Genomic DNA, 17,301 nt, shown 5'->3' on the forward strand with positions numbered 1-17,301 from the left:
CAGCACAGCAGAGGCCTTTGGTGAGGAGTTTGAGGGATGATCCATAAGGAAAAGTCTGTTAATAATTGTTGCTGAACCACTGGGAGGCATGGGGTAATTGGGGGGAGAAAACAAACTGGAAGTAGGGTGGTACCAAATATTTTTATGTTATATGTTGAGGTGTTTGAATTTTATCCTTTACATAACAGAGAATCATGAATGATTTCAAGAAGAAATGAGGCAAGTCCAAATCTATGTTTCATAAAGTGGACTTTTGGTGGATAGATAGTACTGTGATTAGGTAGTAGGCAACCCAGCTAAAGAGAGATTTCAAAGTCAGGCAGTGCTCTTTTCTTTCCTTTTCTCCATAATTTTATCATCATAATCTTATTATAGTCCAGGGCCAGGAATGTGACTCAGTGGCAGAGCTCTTGCCTTGTTTTTGTGAGGCTTTGGTTTGATCCCTGACACCACAACCACCACCACAAACAACAAAAACAGTTCTTCAGATTAGCACATATTTTTAAATTATATTTCTTTTATTGCCTGTTTTGGGGCCACACCCAGTGGTTCTCAGGGGTTACTCCTGGCTCTGCATTCAGAAATTACTCCTGGTGGTGCTCAGGGGACTGTATGGAATGTCAGAGATCGAACCCAGGTAAGCAATGTGCAAGGCAAATACCCTACCTTCTATACTATTGCTCTGGCCCTTTAATTATGTTTTTAGGTCACACTTGGTGGTATTCATGTCACTCTCAGTGCTGTTTAGGAGACTACAAGGTGTTGGTAATCAAACTTGAGTCTCCTGCATGCAAAGCATGCTTTGAGCTTATCTCTTCAGCTCTTGTTACTCCTTTTTAAAAAAAAATATGGACCCAAGTGACACATGTTTAATGTTTTCTGCCTCAAGATAAGTGATAAATACACTGGTCCTTCAAGGTTTGTCAGAAGACAGTCTCTCTTCCTTTTATAAATCATGAGGCCATTCCAAGCCTCACCGTGTGTATTCGTTGTACTGTAAGTAAGTAGAACCTTCTTACAGCACTTGAACTGCTCAAGAAACTTCAGATGTCTTGGATATTTGTGTTTTGCATTAAGAATGGATTTCTATCATAAAGATTAGAACCAGAGAGAGAGAGAGAGCTCACAGGGCTAAGCACATGTAGTCCCCCAAGCACTGCCTTGTGATCAAAAAAAAAAAAAAAACTAAACTAAATTAAAAAAACTGAAGGTGTAAGATTTCAGATAGATGTAATTAATAAAATTAGAAAACACAAGAGACTTTTAGAGTCTCTAAACTATTTGTGTGAAGGTTTAGAGAGATAAAACAGCAGATAGGGTGTTTGCCTTTCACACAGACAACCCTGGTTCAGTCATCAGCATCCCACCTGGACCCCCATTCCTAAGCCAAGAGTAACCCATGGACACTGATGGATGTGTCCCCTCCAAAACTAAACTATTTGTGTGGCTTACATGAATTTTTCCATCAAAACATGTTAACCAACATTCACATACTAAGCCCTCTCCCTGAGAATCTCCATAATTTTGAAGGATGAGGATTTTTTTTCAAGGAAAATAAAATATTGTGGGAGTTCTTTATTGCCATATTTATAACAGTATGAAGAATGTGTTCAGTTACAATAACGTGCATAATATGAGAATTTTTGTGTTATTTTAATTGACTTTTCCCCTTCAAATATTGCAGAATGAAAATGAATGGATTATAGAAAATCTTCGTGTTCTTTCTTAATCTAAAACCGAATTATTTAAAATCTCTGCCCTCTCGAGCAACACTTTCAACTGATGAATGTGTCATGATAATATGATTAAAATCAATGAATTATTGCATTGAGTTAGACATTCTTTTAAACTATTTAAAACTCCCAGATACTGTTAATTATTAACATTATTTAGATACTAGTGTTAGTATGTTGAAGTTGTATACATACCTGCAGTTGAGAAAACTTATAATACTTTCATTTCTATATGTAAAGTGAAACACTTTCACTGTTGAAACACTTTCACCATTAAAAGGAGAAGTCCCTAAAGCCATAGACTTCTGGACAATTAGTTTGATGCTTTTTTTTTTTTTTTTTAAGTTTCAGGAGAAATTCATCTTTATTACAAGGCCCTAATCACCATGTGCATTTCCCACATAGCTTCTAAACTAAGCAGCCTCTTTCCTGCTCGTCTGCATTCATCCTAGCTACTATGGTTGCTTGCCAGTTTGATGCTTCTTTGGAACCAAAAACATCTCTTCATTCTCTGTGAATATTCTCAGTTTCTGAATGTTACCTTGGAGTGTGACATTAGTGGCTGAGAATGTTTTGTCAAAAGAAACAATTCAAATATTTGACATAAAAAAATCTTTTATTTTTGTGTTGCAAATCAGCCCTTGATGGGGTTGACTGATGGAGGGATGGAGGTTGAGGTCTTTCCCCTCCAGCTCAGAGCATGTGTCTGCCACCCTGTTCAGCCGGCGGTTCTGAGGTGAAGCAGCAGGTAAAAGGTTAGCAGACAGTCAGGCTTGTGAAAATATTAGCTTTATTCGGTGGACAAGACTGAAGCCCAAAGCCTCAGCATCAGTTCCAGCCAAAAAGCTTCCCGCCTTCCACAGACCTTTGCTTTTATCTCCCAGAATCAGGTACCACCCAATGGTGGGATCAGGTACCACCCAATGGTGGGAGCAGAATCAGGTACCACCCTAGGTCACACCTACGGTACGGCACAATCACCGATCAGGGTAGGGTCAGTAACATAATAATCCCATTGAAATGTTTACAAACACAACAATTCCCCTGATTGTTTTTAGTAAACAAACAATATTGTCTACAATTATTAAAGGAAAAACTAGTCAATAATAAAAGAGCGGCTGTTTGCATAAGCGCATCACAGGAAAATGTAAAGAAAAACTTCTAACCTAAACACAGGGTGTCTAAAACCAGAAACATGTGTCAAGGAATGAACTACAAGCTCCTGAGATGATAGATCTACGACGTACAAGATAAAGAATTCCAAGTAAGTTCTTCCTTAGAGAAGCAGATGGAGAATCTGAAATTCAAATGATCAAGGATCTAGTAGGTGATGGGGAGCTCCCGGGGCAATCAGAAACCCAATTGTAATCCCGAGACATAGATCCTTCGAAGAGACACCAGAAAGGTTGTGTAGCAGGCGAGGAAGAAGCACTTTTTCTTTATTGGTTGTTGTTGTTGTTGGTTTTTGGGTCACACCCGGCAGTGCTCAGGAGTTACTCCTGGCTCTATGCTCAGAAATCACTCCTGGCCAATACCGGGATTCGAACCAATGACCTTCTGCATAAAAGGCAAACGCCTTATCTCCATGCTATGTCTCCGGACCCATTTTCCATTCAAGTCCAGGTAGAGCAGAAAGCCCATCTTTTTTTTTTTTTTTTAGTGTTTAGTTATAGTACCCAGAGAATTTGAAATCCAAGACATTAACTACTACAATGGTGATAAGTGGGGGCAGAAAGTGGGAATCCTTGTTCTGTTCCTGACACCAGCTGGATATGGAGCTGATTCTTTAAATCTTCGTTTCTTTGGCGCAGTGCGCCTGGAAAACCTGTGGCTTGACGACCTGATTACAGGCACTGCACACGACGAGATAGAAGGCGTCATGTGCTGGGTAATGGCCAAACAAGTGCATATCTGGAAAACTGCCACTCCCATGCCAAGAAGTCAAGTGTTGGAGAGCCAGAGTGTAGGACAGTCTCTGTCTGAGAGGCAGCCTGAGAAGCAGTGAGGTTCTAGGGCATGAGGCCTCTCCTAGACCCGTTCTCAACCAAGCAGCCATCTCTCAAGTATGTGAGGGGGGCAAGAGGGTCAGTGAGGGAGAAGGTGGATCTTCTTAGCTGAGGCTAAGAAAAAAAATCAGAAAGCCCATCTTTGAGAGCATTGAATTAGGCCCTTATTTTGGAGGAAGAAGCATACCCCCTGCACAGTGGTGGGCCACTTGCAATGATGATCAATAGGTATCTGAACTTAATCCAAGTTCTTAGTTCAGGCAGAAGTCCATATGAGATCTCAAATTGATGTACCAAGTACGTCCGATTATTTATAGATGGGAGCTTAAGTCACAAACCAGAACAAAATGTTTAAGGCAAAGAACTTCCCTGTGTAAATAAACAACTTGAGGGTCCATCCAAAATGGATAGAACCTCCTTTTAAAACTAGCATTTTTGCCTATGATGCGCCCACGCAAAAAACCCAGAAATATCATTTAGAAAACTATAGACAGCAATATCTAACCCACTAACCTAAAGTCAAGAAAGCAAAACCCTAATGTAATACATCAATTCCTAAAATTAAAAACTAAAATAGAAAAACATGAATTACAATAGTCAAAAGAAGTGTAGTACCAAATATAAATTCAAAGGATTACAATTATAAGAAAAATACAAAAGATGAAATTTCTACAGAGTCCAATACCAATCTGTAAAGATGAGGGGTCTGGAACTCTGAAAAGACCGGCAAAAGACACTTGATGGGTCTGGAAAAGCGTGTTGAAGCCTGGTACAGAATGAAGAAGGAAGGCCAGTACAAGCATCCATGTGTTGGGGCATCCCCAAGCATTACATCTTTGCCATCATGAGTTAGTTGGGCTTCTGCATTTCCTTTGGGATCGGTGCAGTCTTGGGGTAGCCATTATAGAAATGGTCAACAATAGCATTGTGTATGTGGATGGAAAACCAGAAATTCAGATAGCACAGTTTAATTGGGATCCAGAGACTGTGGGTCTTATCCGTGGATCTTTTTTCTGGGGTTACATTGTGACACAAATTTCAGGTGGCTTCATTTCCAACAAGTTTGCAACAAACATGGTACAAAACTCCAACAGTCACGGATTTCTTCCTCAGGCCGAAGTCAGGAGGCTTGTAATTGTGGGTGAAAGAGATGTTTTGCACATGTGAAGGGAATGCTGAAAATTAAATGTTAAGGACTAGGAAGAGAGAGGGAAGGATAAGGAAGACTAAATTGGGGAAGATAAAGTTAGGAAAAAAGAAACTATATACAAAATATGCAAAACAGACAGACATAGAACAAGACATACACATACAGACTTCACAAAAAAAATATGGCCATAACACTTATTTATACCAAAATATATTTGTTGGAAAGGATCCAAAATAGAGCAAAAGAAAAAAAATTCAATTTGGGGCCTGAGTGATAGCACAGCAGTAGGACATTTGCCTTGCATGCAGCCGATCCAGGGCAGTTGGTGGATCGAATCCCAGCATCCCATATAGTCCCCTGTGCTTGCCAGAAGTGATTTCTAAGTACAGAGCCAGGAGTAATTCCTGAGTGCCGCCAGATCTGGCTCAAAAAACAAATCTTTCATTTTGCTTTTCCTCCTATTTGTTGTTGTAATGATTAAGAGTCATATACCCACTTGGTTGTAATACTTACATGGTTGTATTGTTCTCTGGGGTTGCACATCTGTTGTGGTGCTTTCTGGGATGGAGATAAGGAAGACATACCTTTGGTTTCCATCTTTGCATGTATGCTCACATGGGTTACAGTGTTTTAGTGGTGGTGTTCATGCATATGTTTACTGGGGCATCATGTACCTCTGTGCATCTTTAGATGCAAACTCATCAGAGGTGTTTCCACACACTAATCTGCAATGCAGCACCAGCAATCACACACTTTGTTATGACATTGAGATTTCCCAAAGCAGGGCTATGAAAACCATATTGAACACTTATGGACAACACCAGAGATCAAACTCAGCTTCATACTTTCAAGTCAGGTACTATTCCCTCAAGCCATACTGTTGACCCTCTTTCTTAATGAATAAACAGTTGTATCCAAGATCCCTGAAGAAACCCCTTTCTGGAACAGGTTTTCATTTCTCTAAGTATCATTTCCATGTCAGGAATGGTTTTACCAATCTATTACCAAGCTGCCTCTTGGAAACTCCCAGTTGCTTTCTCTTGCAACCTTTCATTCCCTTTCCATACTTTTCCCCATATATGTATATATACATTATATATAAATTCCATTATATATATGCATATATGTCTTCTTTTACAAAGACCTTCCCTGGATTCAATCCCTGGAAGTTCCGGGGATTGGCCAGTCAATACATTATAAAGTAAATAAGAAATGCAAAATCCTAAAATAAATTTTGGCAAGTCAAATCTCTTAAGAAAACCACACATCGCATCTCTTTTCAATCCTTAAATGGACTCTCTGTGGGACAGTGCGGTGGGAAGACTCTTTTGTTAGCCTCTTCTGAGAACACCTCCTCAAGGGAAGCTCAAACTGGTGCAGCGTCAATGGGCTTTTCCAGCTGAGAAACAGTCAGCAAGATTCACAATTTTACTTAAACTAATATTTTAAATTTTTGGCCACATCCAGAAATGATCAGAGACTATTCCTGGATTCACATTGGGGTTGGCCACAGGTGATGCCTGACTTCCTGTATGATCTCTCCTGCACTAAAAGTAATCTATAAATTCTATAAATCTATAAAATCTATAAATTCTCCTAATCTTTAAAGTGGAGATAATAATAATATATGCTTCATAGAATTGTTATGGAACACAAATGAAATATAAAAATGTTGGGGCCAATGAGGTGGTGCTAGAGGTAAGGTGTCTGCCTTGCAAGCGCTAGCCAAGGAAGGACCACGGTTCGATCCCCCAGTGTCCCATATGGTCCCCCCAAGCCAGGAGCAATTTCTAAGTGCTTAGCCAGGAGTAACCCCTGAGCATCAAACGGGTGTGGCCCCAAAAACCAAAAAGAAAAAAAATGTTTGCTAAAATCCAGATAAAAAACATGTTAGCCTTCTTAACTATTGTTTTGTTTTGTATTGGGTCATATTCAGTGTTGCTCTTGATGTCATCTTATCTCTTATCTTGATATCATCTTATCTCTTATCTTGATGTCATCTTATCTCTGCACTCAGGAATCACTCCTGGTGAAACTTAGGAAGTATATGGGATAATGGGGATGAAACCCAGGCTAGCCACATATAAAGCAAGCTACCTACTCTCTATACTGTTGCTCTGACCCTTTCACTATTGTTATTAAAACATTTTTCTTGGGGCTGGAGAGATAGCATAGAGGTAGGGCATTTGCCTTGCATGCAGAAGGACAGTGGTTCGAATCCTGACATCCCATATGGTCCCCCAGAATACCAGCAGCAATTTCTGAGCACAGAGCCAGGAGTAACCACTGAGCACTGCCGGGTGTGATCCAAAAACCAAAAACAAACCAGCAAACAAAAAATCATTTTTTAATAGTACTGGCCTAGAATCTATTATAAATTTTCTTTATCCTCTATATAACAAGTTTTCTTTCACAACCTTTTCTTACAGTTTTCTCTACTATCTCTATTTATAAATATTTTAAGATTATAAAAATTTGGAGAGACTGCCAGAGTCCATCAAGAGTTCATGAATGTTGTTTCCTGTGTTGGTTTACTAACCACAAATATGACATTTTGATCATTTTCTACTTCCTTTTATCCAGCTCAAATTATACATGCATTATTTCCTAGTTTCTAATATCACAGGTTGTTTAAGAACTTGGTTAAATTTCCCTGTACCCTTGAGGAATGATCCCTGAGTGTAGAACCTGGAGTAAGCCCTGAGCACCACTAAATATGAAAAAAAATAGTATTTGCAGGTCAAAGAGATAGTACAGTGAGTAAAGTGCTTGTCTTGCACACAGTTGACTAAGGCTTGATTCCACTGAACTCTGCCAAGGGCCAGGGAGATAGCATGGAGGTAGAGCATTTGCCTTGCATGCAGAAGGATGGTGGTTCGAATCCCGGCAACCCATATGGTCCCCCGAGCCTGCCAGGAGCAATTTCTGAGCACAGAGCCAGGAGTAACCCCTGAGTGCTGCCAGATGTGACCCAAAAACCAAAAAAATAAATAGTGATTCCTGAGTACATCCAGGTATGGTTACCTCTCCTCCCCACTCAAGGAAAAAAGACTGTTGTGCTTACTCTCTTTCTTTTATTTGCTATCCAATTTCTTCCTTCATAAAATAAAATTTGTTTGAGGGGTTGGAGAGGTAAGGCATTTGCCTTTCATGCAGAAGGTCATCAGTTCGAATCCGACTTCCCATATGGTCCCCCGTGCCTGCCAGGAGCAATTTCTGAGCATGGAGCCAGGAGTTTCCCCTGAGCACTGCCGGGTGTGACCCAAAAACCACACACACACACACACACACACACACACACACACACACACACACACACACAAAGCAAAATAAAATTTGTCTAAGTAGTTTCTATATCTTTAAAAATTTTAGATCCTAAGTCAAAGGCTTAGAATTTTTCACCTTATTAAGAGTTGCTCTTAATAGTTTAGTGAGCAATAGCACAAAGACAGAAAAGGAACCAGTGCGAGTTTCAGTGGATATTTAATGGAACTGGGAAAGTTCAAGAATGCCATGTTCCATATGGGTGTTGGAATATCTTATGACTGCAACTCAATCATGAACAGTTTTGTAACTATGTATCTCACAGTGATATGACTTAAAATTTAAAAAAAAAAATAATAATGCTATCTGCCTCCAAAGATACTAATAAAGAAAGGGTGGTGGATACCAGTGGAAAACTATCTCAGGCTCTCTTCCACTTACTGACTGGATTCTGAAAATTTCAAAAGAGGTAACATGTAACCGAGTAAAACATGAAAATGAGAAAACACAGCTACGTTGATGAGGAAGGCTGCAGACAGCCAGGACATGACCCAGTTATAAAACGCATACCTTTGGACTGAAGCAATAGTACAGCAGGTAGGGTGTTTGCCTTGCAGATGGCCAACCTGGTTAAATCCCTGGCATCCTATATGGTCCCCTGAGCCCACCAGGAATGATCCCTGAGTACAAAGCTAGAAGCAAGCCCTGAGTACTGCAGAATATAGCCCCACCAAAAAAAAACAAAAATGTACTGGACCTAAATTCAATCCCAGCACTTCAAAATATAAAAAAAAGGTAGTAGCCAAATGCAAAATAGGAATTTTAATTAACATATTTGGGATCAACAACCACCAGGCAGGAATACTATCCTACTGATAACATCTTGTTTCCCTTTCTGCATTGTGAAGCTTTGTCTGGTGCCTACAATACACAAACACACAAATATTCATGTGCATGCACACACACATACATGCACATGCTTGCATGTACACACATATGCAAGTAAACACAAGCATATCCAGAGATCTGTGAGTAAATTGAAATTACAGGTGGAACTTGACTATCATCACACCTTTCAAATAGTAAATATTCTCCGTTTTTCTCCACCCATCTCCTAGGTCCTTTTTAACATTCTACGTGACATATTGCATACATTTGTCAAATACTATGATGAAACCACCAGTTAAACCATATTCTGCCTGCTCTTTACCCTAAGAACTTGCATTCTCCAAGCTGGAGCTGGTTTAATCACTTTTTCAAGCAATAAAAAAGAACTTGAGCCAGAGCAATAATGTAATCTTCTTTGCATGCAGCCAACCTGAGTTCAATCCCCTGCATCCCATATGGTACCACAAGCCCTGTCAGGAGTGATCCCAGAACACACTCACAAACACACATGAACTTGAATTTAAAAAAGGAATAAAGAGGATGTGAGAAATCTTGGATTTAAAGAGTGGGGATGGAGGGAAGAGTTGAAAAAAGATGTTTTTTTGAAAATCATTGATTTTCATTTGAGATTGATTGGGCCAGAGACCAAGCCATCTCTCTGCCAGGAAAGTTAGAGAGGACCTGGTTTGTTCTGCAGAGACTGCTGTCTTTTTGCAGCTAAAATCGTGTGGCCTCTTGTGCTATTTGCCTTGTGCTTTGGTGTTGCCAACTGATTTCTCCAATTCTCTTTTCTCAGTGGGCTAGAACACAACTGATTAAATAGGCCGTGACTCACATAAGCTCCCATGTCTTTTTTATTGACTGCTTTATGGAAATGTATCACACTGCACAGGGTCCCCATTGTTGTTGCTGTGCATAGTTGACTGAGAAGTCATGTTTAGCTTTGAGAGATGGAATCCTACTCTGTCATTTTTTATTACAGAACTGGGTGTGGGTGGAATACAGGGTTTAAAGGAATCTGGATGAGGAGAGAAGAATGTCTGAGAATTTCTTTTATCTTCATCTGCCATGAAAGTTGGGTGACCATCACTTCTGGGTAACGCGCTTCTCTGTTGATCTTATCTTTATGGCCCCACATTCTTCAGCTAAGTGAATCTTTTCTTTATATGGGCTCTTGGACAGATTTTGTTAGGTATAGTGGTATAAAGAGAGATCGTGACACTAATGTAATTCTGTTTTGTGCTGCTATAATATGATACACCCTTGGATTTATCCAAGTGGGGCATTTATTCCCAATAAATCTAAATCATTTTTACTTTTTCCATTAAGGTAGTGGTGTCTCTCTCTTTATTTTTTTGAGGTAATAGACCAAAAGCTTCTATTTTTTAATTGTATACTTAAATATAAATGTTTTGCCTTAAAATAGCAATTCGTGTAATTGTTTGTAACTTCTTTCTGTTTTATTATCATCCTGAAAAGCATTTACATACTTTCTATTAGTTTTAAGTGGCTCTGCAGATCTTTTTGTTTGCCTGCAGGTGGATTCAGACATCCAAGACTCTTCCGGTCTTATCCCCTCAGAACCTGACTAAGGTCGGGGCATCCTCAGGATCACTAGCTCTTGATCAGTAGAACCCTAAAAATATCACTAAAAGAAGAGGCAGATTGATTACCATGATGCCTTCCCATCTTGATTATTTGAATTTGTCTGATAATCAGAAAACTAATGAGATCGAGCTCAAACTCAACTTTAAATTGTAAATATAATTGTTGGATCACCGCACAGTGCCTTACTCCTAGAAGGTAATCAATAGGAGAGAGATTGACTTGGTTACATTTCCTTATATTTTTCTATTGCCTTTCCTAACTTCATCCCAATGCATTTCCCTCCTGCCCATCAAGGATCTTGCTCATCAACACAGCATTTTGCAACTTTACTGCCAGTAATATTCTCTTCAGAATCTTGTTGGTTAAAGACCAAGAGAGTTAAGAACTCATTCAAGATCCAACTTCAGCAAACCAAGTGTGGTTTCTGGGGAGAGAAGGTGGTGACGGGGCTGTCCTTAGTCTCCTAGAATTAGTGACTTGGAGTTTGAACATCTCTGCTGCATAATGTTTTTGTTTTCTTGGTGGTGGTATTCTTGGGTTTCCGTTGGTGGGGAGAGAAGAGGCTCATGCTGATAATGTACTGAAAGTAAATGAAATTAAATAAGCGAAGCAGTGCTCATCACTACTTCCTTCCCCCCTGGGTAATTCAATTCAAACTCTCTCTCTGATGGCAACTCGCAGGGACTGTCTCCGTCACCCCGCTGGGGCCTGGAGTCTTAACATCTAAATAAAAGTTTCACTCAAGCATTTTTTATGCTCCTGCCAGCAGGATCAGTGAGCTGGTGTGGGCACATTAATGTAATATTCATACTCAGACTCTCCCCGCACACGAGGCAATGTCTTCCCATTTTCATAATTATAGATGTTCCATAAAATGGCATTTAGATTTGCATTTAAAAAGGAGGTTTGAATTCTAATAGAACGTTTAACATGTCTTTTATGATTCAGACTCTCCGCATCTTTAACAAGAAGCTGTGTCTCTAAGTTTAACAAGACCTTTTAAAAGGGGGGTGGGGATGGGGGGGAGGGAATGTTGTGGGAAGAAGTGATGGAAAAGTCCAAGCTTAGGAGATCTGGTTTTATTTTTTTGTATCCCCTGTATCTTCATTTAGTTTTTAGACCTTAAAGAATCATTTGGGGACAACTCTGGGCAGAAAATGACTATCCTTCAAAGGACTTTTCTCCCATTCCTAGTCCTCACTCTAGCCACTGACCCTCTTTGGCAAACCTGGTTCTCTTCTTGAAGAGCATTCTCCAAAGGAGATTAGATTTGGGAAAGAAATGGGAGAGCCAAAAAGATACCAGACAAATGAGCATGCCTTTGCTGCTGCTCATCTCACAGATGTACCTTGAGACCCATCCAAGAAGATTGATAGCAGCCACAGGGGTTGTTTAACTGCAAGCTTTGTTTTGAGTTTGTGCTAAAACACACAAATGAAAATAGTCTGTAAACAAGGCAGTTGACAATTAGGATAAATAGAATGAAGAATTGGGGGTCAGAAAGCTAGTACAGAGATTATGGCCCTTGCCTTGCGTGCAGCCGGCCCCAGTTCAATCTCCAGGTTTCTGTGAGTGCTACCAAGAATGATTCCAGTGCACAGAGCCGGGAATGAGTACCTCAGCGATGCTGGATTGCTCACACACACATACACACAGGACCAAGATTGAACTCAATGGCTGAGCACATATGTAGTATTGATGTACACACATATACATACACAAAAACACAAACAGATGCACACATCCCCCAAAAAAGAATCAGGCACTTAGCCACACTGAAAAAGAAAAAGAGGTCAGTGATAGTACAACAGGGAAGGCACTTCCCTTCATGGTTCACCCAGGCTCTATCTCCAGCACCCCATAAGATCCCAGGAACCTGTTAGGAGAAATCCCTGAGCACTTGTTGGTGTGTGTGTTGAAGAGAGAGAGAGAGAGAGAGAGAGAGAGAGAGAGAGAGAGACCCTTCTAAGCTAGATGTTTAAAGCTAAGTTTAAAATTGTTTAGAAGAAAAGATCATTTTAATGGTATTTTTAAAGAAAAGGTTTTTTTTTTTTTATTCAGCTTTTCTGAGCACCCAGTGGAGCTTTGGTTACTTCCAGCTCTGCCGGAATTAGAAATTAGAAATTAATCCTGGTGGGTTTGGAGGACCAAATGAGATGCTGCGGGTTGAACCTGAGTCATCTGCATGCAAGGCAAGTGCCCTACATGCTATGCCATTGCTCCAGCCCCTAAAGTAAAGCTATTTTTAAAAAGTAAATTAGCGTCTTAAAATGCTTCTTTTAAACAAAAAAAAATATGTAATGTCAAATGATACCCCATAGCACCATTAAATAAATATTAGTTATTAGATATTATAGAAGATGTTCAAAAAATATTTCACCCAAAAGTCTTAAGCTACTTATAGGAGACAGAGTTGATTCACATGTGTTTGTACCTTAATTTGGTTTGTTTTTTTATTACTTTCTAAATTTTAAAGGCAAGCCAAAAGAGACTTGGTTAAATTTAAAAAGTTAGAATTATGAGGAAATGCAATGGTTTAAATGGGAGTTGTCTTGAACACTCTTGCCCCAGAGTATAGCAAAGAGAAGAAAAGAAATTGACTGGAGGAGGAGAAGAAACACAAATATGAATTAATGGGGGGCAGGGGCCAAGTGGTCTCAGGCTCATTGGTGATTTTTAAAAGGACAGAACTAAATATCCAAGCCAAAGTCAAAAACATGAAATTATAAGACCCAAACTTTAATAATTAAAACTTAAATTGGGCCTGTTATGATAGCAAGCTGGGGCAGGGGTGGTGGGTTGGCATGGGATGTACTCTGGGAACATTGGTGGAGAAAGGTCGACACTGGTGGTATGATTGGTCCTGATACATTGTATGTCTGAAACCCAACTATAAGGACTCTTTAAATCACAATGGGTTCAATAAAATATATTTTGAAAAAGAAAAAGATTAGAATTGGGCTGAAGTGATAGTACAATAGGTAGGAAATTCACCTTGCACATGGTTGACCTGTATTTGATCCCTGGTATCCCATTGATCCCCTGAGCACCACCTAGAATAATTCCTGAGTGCAGAGCCAGGAGTAGTAACCCTGAGCACTACTGGGTATAAAAAAAAAAAAGTTAGAATTTTGCTCTAGCCTCTTTCCTTCATTTCTCAACTAAATATAGTTGTGTTGTTTGAGTTGTGTGATTTTTTTATGATGTTTTTATTACTTTGTTTTGTTGAGTGTCTACTCTTTTCTCTGTCCCTCTTGCCCCTCCTTAAAATAAGTATCCTCTGGTGAAAGATGGATTAGAATATTTTTTGGGGGGGTCACATCTGGCAGCACTCAGGGGTTACTCCTTGCTCTATGCTCAGAAATCGCTCCTGGCAGGCTCGGGGGACCATATGGGATGCCAGGATTCGAACCACTGTCCTTCTGCATGCAAGACAAATGCCCTACCTCCATGCTATCTCTCCAGCCCCTAGAATCTTGATTTTTTTTTTTTTTTGTAAATCTGTACCCAACAAGACTAATTGAGAGGCAAGGACATCAAGTGTCTACGATAAAAGGCTGATGTCAGACCCAGGGTCTTTCCTTTGTAAAGACGTTGGTCATTGATTTTTATTCATTTTTCTGTACTTCAACAAAACCAGGATTTGGCAGCCATTGCCAAGTTCAGCTTGCATTGTCTTTTTGTGTTTGAACTTAATAAAATTCATGTTCGGTAAGAAAGCTTCCTGTTTGTTTGTGTTTTTCAAGTGAGAGTGTTTATTGCTCCCTCTGAGGTGACTGTGTGTGTATGGCAGACTGTATCACTCATTAAAGCTTATCTATGCTGGAAGCTATTCATTTGACTTTTGATTATCTCAATGTGGATCATCCAATTTGGAGTTTATATCCACAGCAAATTCTTAATTCTCTGGAGTCTTTTTCCGGCCAATCAGTATGTATTTTAGGTTACCTCCCCTTGCACAAATGAATGTGTATTTAGGTCATTTTCAAAGATCTTGGCATTATATAGAATTAGAAAGAAAATTTACCTTTTCTTTCTCCAATCATATAGAAATTGTTTTTATTTTCTGCTGGGTTTCAGCAATTACCCTCTGCACTCGTTCATTAATGTAGATTATCTAAAGTAGCCTAAATAAATGAAAATTCTGTCAGGTTTCAACAAAGCTAAAAGGATGGTGTTTCTTTTTAGGAATGGAAGATATGGCAAGAGGAGCTCAAGAACTTGACAACATTATTAAGCAAGGATACTTGGAGAAGAAAAGCAAAGGTATTAATCAGTTTCCCTAATCTAGAACTTTCCAGAAAGAGAAGACAAATGAAGAGTAGGAAAAGCATACCAGGTGCCTTCTCTTGCTCAATACTATGCTAAGCAGGTGTGAGACAAAAACGAAGGCAAGAGAAGAAAAGAGGTCTGGAGTTCATGTGGAGACAAAGAGATAGGCCCCAATTTTCAGCAACTATGAATTTCATCAGGATAAAGACTTACCTTACTCCCCTAGTATACAATAGTTGCTTAATATAAATACCATGGCCTTAATAAATGCTGATATTTTGGCCTCACCCTCTAGGTGTGTTCCTATAAAGAGTGAAACTACAGGGGTGGAGAGATAGCACAGCAGTAGGGTGTTTGCCTTGCACATAGCCAATCCAGGACAGTTGGTGGTTTGAATCCTGGCATCCTACATGGTCCCCCAGCCTGTCAGGAGCGATTTCTAAGCGCAGAGCCAGGAGTAACCCCTGAGCAACACCGGGTGTGACCCTCCCCCCAAAAAAAAGACTGAAACTACAGAAATGTAATTTGTGTCACATAGGTATGAATCATACATGTTCAGAAGAGCCCCAGGCTTAATGAAGTTTCAGAAGAGCCCCAAAAACATAATAAAAATATATGTGAGTCAAAGTCCATGTTGAACATGAATATAAATAGGCAAACAACCTTAGAAAATAGCCCTTCTCAGGCCCGTGGCTAGGAGCATCATTTTGGTTTAAAAAAAAAAAAAGGCACAAAAAAGATAGCTGCAGAGAAAGTGAAAAAGTCCAGGATGAAATGAGGCCCTGAAAGATGTAAAGGAATATGCAGACAGCTGAGCAGGAACAGAGCATGCAGACCCTGCTTGCAGGTTGGCCCTGAGACTGTATCCGCTGGACACTGCATCAATATGGGATAACCTGTGGGACTGGAAGGGAGGACTTCACAGTCCATTAACCTCGAAAATAAAATAGGAACACCCTGGACTGTGTTGTTGGGTTTTACAGACTTGTCAGTGAGGGTAGTTACCTGGATTTATGTCCTTTACTGCTGTTCTGTTTAGATCATAGTTTCTTTGGATCCGAATGGCAAAAGCGGTGGTGTGTTGTCAGCAGAGGCCTCTTCTACTACTATGCTAATGAGAAAAGTAAGTGCCCTTTTTTTTTTTTTTTTTTTTTTTTTTTGCACAGTGCCATCTCCACCTAGGTACAAACACATGTAAATTCTCAGGCACTTAGATCACACTTAACTAAGAAATAGGCTCTGGTAAAATTTACCTTGCCCATCACCAAAATCTCAAGCACCAGTTTTGAAGTTATTTCCCACTTCAGCACTGGATAGGTATGACCAGTACATCAAAAATTTAACAATTTACTACTAACAGCACTACTTGTATCTAAGTTAAACATCCAAAAGGAAACTCAAACTCTTTCTAGACATTAATAATATACTTACTGTTGAAAAAAAAAACACTCTAGGGGCCAGGAAAGTGGCGCTAGAGGTAAGGTGTCTGCCTTGCAAGCGCTAGCATAGGATGGACTGTGGTTCGATCCCCGGCGTCCCATATGGTCCCCCCAAGCCAGAAGCGATTTCTGAGCACATAGCCAGGAGTAACCCCTGAGCATCAAACGGGTGTGGCCCAAAACCCAAAAAAAAGAAAATAAAACACTAAAAAATATTTGAACTGGGGCTAGAGCGGTGGGTGGCACAAGCGGTAAGGTGTTTGCCTTGCACGCACTAACCTAGGACGGATCACAGCTCAATTCCCCAATGTCTCATATGGTGCCCAAGTCAGGAGTGATTTCTGAGCGCATAACCTGGAGTAACCTTTGAGCATCACCAGGTGTGGCCCAAAAACAAACAAAAAAATACAAATACAAATATTTGAACTGCTTATCCGTGGAAGAAGTTAAACCCTGTAGTTCAACCTCCCTTAAAGCAGGCCCCAAAGTTTAGCCTACTGACTACTGAGAAGTGGTCCAGTGCATATCACTAAAGTCCATGGAGTGTTGAGACCCAAATGGCTGCTGTGCCCAAGAGACACCCACCAGCCAGATGGCAGCAGCAGCAAAATGTTGATTCAGGCCAGAGTCAGCTTCTTCAAAAGTCACCACTGACTCAATCAAGCATATCACTAAGGAACTATCCCTAAAAGATCTCCCAAACCTGCTTAGCATCATTACTTAGTTCCTGAGAAAGGAAGAAGCACATTTCAGAAGGAGTGACATATAAACACAGACCAAAAATGATTCTGATCGGTGAAGGCAAGCGTTGACAGAGAGGCTACCCTTTAGCAGGACTGGACTGCCACAGGAGTAGTTTTTACAAAGCAAAAAGGAGCTGTGTACTTATGTCAGCAGTTCTTGTTGAGGGAGTTTTTCTTGTTTTACCTCCTTCATATAGA

General features: G+C 40.0%; 1 protein-coding gene across 1 annotated transcript in view; it reads left to right on the forward strand.

The window, feature by feature from the left end:
• Positions 1–17,301, forward strand: part of SKAP1 (src kinase associated phosphoprotein 1) — a 333,115-nt gene that overhangs the window by 263,031 nt on the left and 52,783 nt on the right. The window contains exons 6-7 of the mRNA XM_049766353.1: positions 14,838–14,915; positions 15,961–16,044. Of these exons, the coding sequence (XP_049622310.1) occupies positions 14,838–14,915; positions 15,961–16,044 (162 nt within the window). The remainder of the gene's footprint in view (positions 1–14,837; positions 14,916–15,960; positions 16,045–17,301) is intronic.

The sequence above is a fragment of the Suncus etruscus genome, chromosome 1, assembly GCF_024139225.1.
Source record: "Suncus etruscus isolate mSunEtr1 chromosome 1, mSunEtr1.pri.cur, whole genome shotgun sequence".
NCBI classification, from domain to species: domain Eukaryota; kingdom Metazoa; phylum Chordata; class Mammalia; order Eulipotyphla; family Soricidae; genus Suncus; species Suncus etruscus.